This window comes from Oncorhynchus masou, chromosome 23, assembly GCF_036934945.1.
Source record: "Oncorhynchus masou masou isolate Uvic2021 chromosome 23, UVic_Omas_1.1, whole genome shotgun sequence".
NCBI lineage: Eukaryota > Metazoa > Chordata > Actinopteri > Salmoniformes > Salmonidae > Oncorhynchus > Oncorhynchus masou.
This window is the reverse complement of record NC_088234.1, coordinates 45,941,983-45,951,281: the sequence shown is the minus strand read 5'-3', so window position 1 is coordinate 45,951,281 and position 9,299 is coordinate 45,941,983. Positions and strand designations below refer to the sequence as shown.

Genomic DNA, 9,299 nt, shown 5'->3' with positions numbered 1-9,299 from the left:
TTCAGAAGACCATGTCTTAGGTCCGTAAAGTTTATTTCCATTGTATCGTTTTGTACAATAACCCTATAAATACAATTTCACATTTAAATAAAAAGGAGGAGAGGTTACCTTGCATCCCACCCAAATGTTAGGAAGTACAAATAATGCACAGCACAAATGACTGGGTGAAACAAAAGCTGATTAGAAGGAACAATATTCATAAGTTAATGCAGTATCTCGTGACATATCAACTGCATATCTGGTTATTTTCCCATTAGGATATCAGACAAGAGAGGTGCATTGTGTAAAACAAGCTAGATAAAACTCTAAATTTACCCCGTATCATACATGATAATAATAATAATTCCTTTGAAGAAACTATAGAAGGCACCACACAGCCTTAGGGAACCGTCCTCCCGTTGAATGTCTAGAATTTTATAGAATCACCATAACCTGTGTAACAAAGCCTACAAAAAGGAGAGTGTCGAGTTGAATATTAATTTGTCTAAACATGAGAACAAATGCAAACAGCTGGGAATCTTAATGCACTCAAGCTGCTTTAACAAATACAAGATCCCTATGAAAAAGGGAGTCAATCATTTGAAGAGAACAAACATGACATTCACTAGTTTTTTGATTTGGTTCAATATAAACAACCAATAGTTGTTGTGAACTGATGATGATTTGTTTGCCGAGACAATGTTCATGTATCATGATGAATGTCAACTATAACCAGTAACCACCATGGTCTTTGACCTTCACATCAGTCTGTATTATCTACACAACACCACCACCATGGAATTCAGGTTCTCATGAGCCTATGGTCTCATCGTTGATGTTGGACACAACATCACTGTGACTGCAGGATAACACCAAGGGTCTTCACTGTGGCATTCACAGCATTCATAGCAGCAGTGGCCACCACAGGCAAATCTCTGGCCACTCTCTGGATGGGGGGCATATTGGGTCCTTCCAATGTGTCCAGGATACCTTCAGACAAAAAAAATGCAAAACAAATGTCTCATTTTTATTTAATCAAATTCAAGACCCAGTTTAAAAGGGCAGTGGAGTCAAAAACCTGATTTTCCAGTGTTTTGTATGGTATTTCCACTCTGAGGTTGAAATAATATTGTGACAATTATGATAACTACCTTTTAATACAAGAGCTGTTTGGAAAAAAAACACATGGAATTTCAGCCTGTTTTGGTAGGCTTGAGTTTTGGCCTGCGATATCACCAGGTGGTATAAGTTAATAGACCAATTACAAAGAGTTTCAAACCTCTCTGCTAATAACATCTAGTTAAAATTACATATCCTTCCAGTTTGCTCCCTCAGATCACTCCCAGACAGTCCTAGAAAATTGATTGCTTGAGAAATAGCTTTTTGCTAAAAAGCTATTTTTTTATTACCATTTTAACTTAAAACAATCACAGTAAGATAACTCCTTGTTACCCAGAAATGATTTGATATTGAGATAAAAACATCTGCATTGGACTTTTAGGAATATACCTTGGTGTAGGGTTGGGCGGTATCCAGATTTTCATACCGTCCCTGTACCATACGTTATTACCGGCGGTGCACACAAGGGGCACTATTCCTTCCAAAACAAAAACAAAAACCCTGCACAAAACACATTGACGCACAAAACTAATTTAGGGAGCAGGGATCTTGGAGTTGATTGATTGTCTATGCTGTAACCAAGAAGCTTGGTATTGCAAGCTAGCCACTTGGCTAGCAAGTTAGCAAACCAAATGCCTAGCTGGAGCCCTGAGCTGTAGATAATTTATTTGGCACCTTAGATAGTTACCAGCAGTGGCGTAGCATGCACCCCCACTGTTCCTTCAAAGCGTGTGTGCCCCCGAGTAGAGATGTGCACAGATATTTGAATATTCGAACGGACAATAGTATTCGAATACAGAGTATTGTGTGTGAGTATCCATTTTTATTACGTCTATTTAACACTGAAAAGGCTTTTTCTTAATTAAATTAAAATATCCATACAAGGGTATATATATATACACACACACCATGATGTTTCAAACTATTACTATAATAAAACAAACTTTCCAATGTTGTTTTTATGACGTGCGGCCCATAAAAAGACCGGTAGCCTTCAGGTGTGTAGCTTTCTGTTTAGGTTGGCCAATCAAAGCAGCTCAATATGTAGCAAGTGGAGTGATAGGTCACTAATGCAATGCAAGTTTATGGAATTAAAAAGTTAGCAAAATGAGAAGGAGTAGTCTACAATGAGCAACCAACAGGTAGGCTGTTGTTTATCCTAATGGGGTTGGGGAGAAAGCACAGAATGTGGCCTCAATTAGCCTAGCTAGCTATAGCTGGCTATGTTCTCTAGGCTACCCCAGTCAAGACAGGCACTGTTATACAGTGCATTCTGAAAGTTTTCATACCCCTTCACTTTTTACACATTTTGCTGCGTTACAACCTTATCCTAAAATTGATTAAATTGTTGTAATCCCTCATCAACCTACATCAACCCCACAATGATAAAGCAAAAACAGGTTGAGACATTTTTATAAAATGTACTAAAAATAAACATTTACTTCAGTATTCAGACCACTTCCTCAGTACTTGGTTGAAGCACCTTTGACAGTGATTACAGCCTCGGGTCTTCTTGGGTATGACGCTACAAGCTTGGCACACCTGTATTTGGGGAGTTTCACCCATTCTTCTCTGCAGATCCTCTCAAGCTCTATCAGGTTGAACGGGGAGCGTTGCTGCACAGCTATTTTCAGGTCTCTCCAGAGATGTTCGACCGGGTTCAAGTCCGGGCTCTGGCTGGGCCACTCAAGGACATTCAGAGACTTGTCCCGAAGCCACTCCGGCGTTGTCTCAGCTGTGTGCTTAGAGTCATTGTCCTGTTGGAAGGTGAACCTCCCCCCCAGTCTGAGGTCCTGAACGCTCTGGGGCAGTTTTTCATCAAGGATTGCTGTACTTTGCTCCGTTCATCTTTCCCTCGATCCTGACTCGTCTCCCAGTCCCTGCCGCTGAAAAACATCCTCACAGCATGATGCTACCACCACCATTCGTCACCGTGACTTGATTCCTCCAGATGTGATGCTTGGCATTCAGGCCAAAGAGTTCAATCTTGGTTTCATCAGTCCAGAGAATCTTGTTTTTCATGGTCTGAGAGTCATTGAGGTGCCTTTTGGCAAACTCCAAGCGGGATGTCATGGGCCTTTTACCTTTTACTGAGAAGTGGTTTCCGTCTGGCAACTCTATCATAAAGTCCTGATTGGTGGAGTGCTGCAGAGATGGTTGTCCTTCTGGAAGGTTCTCCCATCTCCACAGAGGAACTCTGGAGCTCTGTCAGAGTAAACATCGGGTTCTTGGTCAACTCCCTGACCAAGGCCCTTCTCCCCCGATTGCTCAGATTGACCGGAAGGCCAGCTCTAGTAAGAGTCTTGGGTGGTTACAAACTTCGATGGAGGCGATTGTGTTCTTGAGTACCTTCAATACTACACAATCCTGTCTCAGAGCTCTATGGACAAATCCTTCGACCTCATGGCTTGGTTTTTGCTCTGACATACACTGTCAACTTTGGGATCTTATATAGACAGGTGTGTGCCTTTCCAAATCATGTCCAATCAATTGAATTTTCCACAGGTGGACTCAAATCAAGTTGTAGAAACACCTCAAGGATGATCAATGGAAACAGGATGCACCTGAGCTCAATTTCGAGTCTCATATCAAAAGGCTCTGAATAGTTATGTAAATAAGGTTTTTTATTAGCAAAAATGTGAGAAAAATAACTTTTTGTTTTGTCATTATGAGGCATTGTGTGTAGATTGATGAGGATATTTTTATTTATTTAATCCATTTCAGAATAAGGCTGTAACGTAACAAAATGTGGAAAAAGTCAAGGGGTCTGAATACTTTCCGAATGCACTGTATGGGATGATAAATAACATTGTGGCTCCTACAGAGGTTATTATATATTATTTATTTTGACAGTATTGAAAAATCATACTATAACTATTTAAAAATATCCTGGTACACTGCCCAAGCCTAACGTGGAGGATCATTGAATAGAAGCAATTCAAATGTGTTTATATTTGGACAAGGGGAGCCTGTATTAAGCGTCTCAAAGTTGGAGTGCTGATCTTGGTCACCCCATCCTTCATTAAAGATTTAAAAGGCAAAAATTATCTTACATTGAACTAAAATATAATTGCAACATATAAAGTGTTGGTCCCATGTTTCATGAGCTAAAATAAAATATCCCAAAAATGTTTTATAGGCACAAAAAGCTTATTTCTCTCAAACGTTACGCACAAATTTGTTTGCACCCCTGTTCGTGAGCATTTCTCCTTTGCCAAGACTATCCATCTACCTGACAGGTGAGGCATATCATGGTGATTAAACAGCATGATCATTACACAGGTGCACCTTGTATTAGGGACAATAAAAAGCCACTCAAACACAATGCCACAGATGTCTCAAGTTGAGGGAGCTTGCAATTGGAATTGCCAGAGAATTTAATGTCCAGATCTCTACCATAAGCCACCTCCAATATTATTTTAGAGAATTTTGCAGTACGTCCAACCAGCCTCACAACCGCAGACTATGTGTAATCACGTCAGCCCAGGACCTCCACATCCAGCTTCTGAAACTGTGGGTTTGCACAACTGAAGAATTTCTGCACAAACCGTCTAAAGGAAGCTTCTTGCTCGTCGTCCTCACCAGGGACTTAGACTGCATTTCGTCGTCGTAACCGACTTCTGTTTCATGTAACCAACTTCCCATTCATGTGAATTCCATAGATTAGGACCTAATGAAGTGATTTAAATTGACTGATTTCCTTATATGAACTGTAATTCAGTAAAATCTTTGAAATTGTTCCATGTTGCGTTTTATATTTTTGCTCAGTGTAGATCAGCATTCCTACTCTGAGACGCTTTGTGAAGACGAGTCCTGGTTTGCCTCCCGGGGAATCTTACCTTCAACAATCTTGTGATAAGCGAAGTGCAGGTAGAGCAGGAAGAGCATATGTAGAGCAGCCAGTGTTCCACAGAGGATGAGGCGTGGGGTCTGGCCCACAGTCCGAGAAATAACAGCAGCCACCTGAGAGAGAGGGAGAAGGTGAGCCAGGGGGAGAGACTGACTATCACTGACATAGTGGGCGCATTCGAGCGGATATATTTTGTCTAGGCCTTTCAAAGTGTGTTGCATTATGGGGATAAAACTTGTCTGACTTGCACCTACAGTTGCTCTTCACCAACTTCATCCTGCAGCCTTCGCCTGCATTGTGGGAGGCTCTATTATCAACCAGTCATTCAGGCGTTTTTGTTTGACCCAGGCAAAGAAATGACTGAGACAGGAACCAACTTTGCCGCGATTCATATAGGCCTATACAGTGGATATATACAAATGAATGTGATATTTTAGGCTCTCACTATTTGATTTAACAATCTACACACGTTATTTCAGTTTGACATACTTATTTCAACATTATAAACAAAAACTTTTAGAAACAACGGCAACACTGCCATGTTAATCTGAGCCTTTCTGTTAGAAAACTACATTAGTGTCCAACTTCACTCCTCGACGTTCGTCTAGTCGGTTGCTTTAGACTTACCACTCAAAACGCACACAGATAGTGTCAAAGGGCTCTTTGTATTTGAAGTAATTAATCTGACTATTTACCATCCGCAGTGTGGAGAGCCCTCCTACGACCAGCCACAGGATGTAGAACAGGGAGTGGAAGTGGACGTTGTAGGTGACGAAGAGAACCACGCAGTGCCCGAAAAGACCATAACCCTGTTGGGGGCACATAGTAGAACCGACGGTGAGATTTCACACTGCTTTTATAGCAAACGGATTACACAGGGATGCTGTGAGGAGAGTTATGGTCACTGTAAACTCACCAGCAGAGACAGCATCTGGAGCATGGTGATCTGGGCATTGCATAGGTACGCCAGGAAATAGATGAAGGAGGAAACTCCCAGCCAGTAACCAAAGCATGTCCCTATAGCTGTTCCCATCAGAGTACCCTCTCTCTGTCCAGGGAAGAAAAACATTTATTAGGCCTAATCAAGGTCAGATAGACAACTAATAATAACAATGCAGGATGAACAGACCACATGAGTGCTAAATAAGCAGTACCTAAAGTCTGAGACTCTGAACAGATGCTTGATGCTTTCGTAATGTCAAAATGGTTGAGTTGATGCTACCTTCATCTACAGTTGTATGTAGAAAAGTGTTCATTACACCTAATACTCCATATCCATCTGTATACTGTATATTAACATGCACTTATGAAGACAGTATAAGTTGGGCTCTCTTACAATAACTGTTCCTGATGTCTTCATTCCGTGCAGGAGGATGGCCACCAGCGTGAACACCAGCATCATGGGCCCATACAGCTCCCCAGCAATCTTCTACAGTTGAAAAAGAAGAGCAGTAAAAACATGTATGTTAATTGGCCAGGTAAGCTCTGAAAACTTCTAGATTTAAATCTTTCCCCAGCCTGTGAAAATAGTATGGGAAAAGAAAATCCCACTCACCTGTGGAAAATTGATCATACGGATGGGTATCATTGATTCAATCAACCTAGGGTAGAAAAGAGGCGTACATGTTAGGAGGAGTGTCATAAAATGTAAATGCTAAACTATACATGTTAGGACTACAAGTCGTGATTACAAAACACATTTGTACTGACTCACCTGTTCCTAACTTGCATAGGCTCCACATCAAAGTACGGCCGGAGAATGTCTATGTTGGCATATAGGTTGAAAGCCTTGGAAGCCTGCCGCTTTCCTGCTTGCCACACCTAAGAGGATGAGGGAACGTTCATTATAAATCAGCTGACAAAGGTGTGATGAAAGTCAAAGTTATGACAGCAAAATTCACCAGACAAGGCTATTGAGATAGAAATTACAATATTGGGTAACGGCAAAGCCCTTTTTATAACAAAGGTAATGTTGTGTGTGACAAGATGTTGCCCATCAGCATCACAAAGCTTTCTCAGCTCACCTCATCTGCCACCTGTCTCCCCAGCTGGCCCTTGATACCCTTTATTCCCAGAAACTCGCCATCCTCTCCAGTCTCCTCTTCAGTTGCTTCAGCCTCCTCTGCCACTCCTCCTCCTCCTTCATGCGCTGGTGCATCTCCCCCATGTCCTCAAAGCTGGAGCCTGATGTGTCATCCATGTTTTCCATGTCAATCACTGCTGACCCAGTGCCCTAGTAATAGATCGTTTATTACATAACTACTGTACATCCTTGTACGTGAAATTGTTTCACGAGCAAATTGTTCATGTTTTCATCAGACTGTCACAACCTGTGAAGTTAATAATTAATTTAGCTAGCTAAGAAAATAAATAAATGTTTCTTAGTTTATGATTAGCGAGCAAGCTAGCATAACATTGTTGTCGGACAAACGTTAGCTATCTCTGTACTATATGTATTGCACAGAAAAATGTCGTTTGGCAACACTAAAGAAGATGTAACATTATCGCGATGTAGCTAGGAAAATAATAGTAAAAACATTACAAGTATTTTCCTGGCTATTGCTACCTAGCTAACTCGCTAACTAATGTTACCTGGATAATGTTGTCCTCAAAACCACCCCATGGTTCCGTGTTCGTGTTTTTGTTTCCATCAGAAGAAGCCATCTTTTAGAGCAGGTGAACGTGTTCTTGATCCCTTTTAAAAAGAAAACTGCACTTTCAATCTCACATATAACCAAATGAATTGTCAACTACAGCATCAGGGGCGCTTAAAATATAAATATTTGTTCCCAAAAATGCATTACACTGCCTAATCAGATGGGGGTGCGTCACTCAGACTCAACGCGTAACACGTCGTACGTACTACGTGCAAACATAACATCTCGCGCGACTTTGAAATTGAAAACATCCCATGTTGCTCCAAAAAAATTGCAAATATATCTTTGCTCCAAATCAAAATGACCGAATCCTTTCAGATCTTAGTTCACAGGTGCATATAGTGTATGCTTAGAGTTGCTTTGTGTTCAGAGTTTTCATATGTCAGTGGGTAAAAAATAAGAACCCCGCACGCTGCTGTTTCTTTTTTTTCTCTCATTTTATTCAACTGTTGCCATGCACCTGTAAAAAAGATAGCTCAGATGCACGAATGCCTTTTGAATCATATGTCAGTGGGTAACATCCAGTGGCGACACGTCATTCAGTGCAAGTGGGGCTGTTTTGAGACCCACATTTTCAGAGAAAAATATATATATATATTTTTGAGAGGCCTATTTTGCATGTTATTTTGGCATTAATACATGTCACATATCAGTTTGCAAGCAATTGTGGGAGAAAGATGTACATATAGGGAGGAACATAATACTGTAATACAAGAGAAAGATACACTTAGAGTGCATTTGCCATTCTGGTAAAATGCATTGTCTATTGTATAGGACAGGAGGTCAGAGTAAGGCCATGAGAGCATAGGACAGCTGGACAAACCAAGATCAGAGGGACATACAAAGGAGGGGGTCAGCCAAATGACCAACTGATGGACTATAGACATAGGCCATATATTTTAGGACATGAAGATGCTGAAGGAATGTCAGAAGAGACACATAGTCTACGAGTCCTAATAAGGACAGACATACCAAAGAACACACCAGGCTGAACGTAAGGGGGCCCATAGCATAAGATGGGCATGTATTATTTTTGGGACATGAAGAGGTCCTGTCACCATTATAACTTGACTGAAAGCAGATATGGGCGTTATCGAGCTGGACAAGCAGGATGCACAGATTGGGATATAATGGTGGCAGATGGACTGAGGGAAGAAACTTAAAATGCAGGTGTTTCAGCCTAGCACAGTGCTTTCTGTGGTGGTGGGGTGAGCCAGCAGGAAATAGGAGCATTGCGCCGTGATTGGCTCAGTGTTCTGTCACTCATGGGGACAGTACGTCATTGCCAAGTTTAAGTGCTTAGTAAGGGTAGACATCTGAGATCAATTTCGAGTCTCATAGCAAAATGTCTGAATACTTATGTAAATACAGTGCTTTCGAAAAAGTATTCAGACCCCTTGATTTTTTCGACATTTTGTTACGTTACAGCCTTATTCTAAATTGTAATAAATTAATGTTTTTCCCCAACAGTCTACACACAATACCCCATAATGTAATGTTAATGTTTTCGTAGCACATTTTTATTTTAAAAAAAGCAATACCTTAACACTTATGTAAATAAGACCCTTTGCTATGAGACTTGAAATTTAGCTCAGGTGCATCCTGTTTCCATTGCTCATCCTTGAGATGCTTCTACAACTTGATTGGAGTCCACCTGTGGTTAGGGTTTTATGGGCATTCCTCTGCCTATTATA

The 9,299-nt window shown here is 40.9% G+C and overlaps 1 protein-coding gene across 1 annotated transcript; it reads right to left on the bottom strand.

The window, feature by feature from the left end:
* yipf3 (Yip1 domain family, member 3) lies at nucleotides 1–7,808 on the bottom strand. Its single transcript, XM_064932226.1, is given in 10 exon segments — nucleotides 1–969; nucleotides 4,938–5,061; nucleotides 5,644–5,757; nucleotides 5,865–5,996; nucleotides 6,285–6,377; nucleotides 6,504–6,549; nucleotides 6,663–6,769; nucleotides 6,973–7,076; nucleotides 7,079–7,181; nucleotides 7,541–7,808. Coding segments are annotated over 10 exon segments (1,035 nt in total). The 5' UTR covers nucleotides 7,613–7,808; the 3' UTR covers nucleotides 1–829.
* Nucleotides 7,809–9,299: the final 1,491 nt, after the last annotated feature.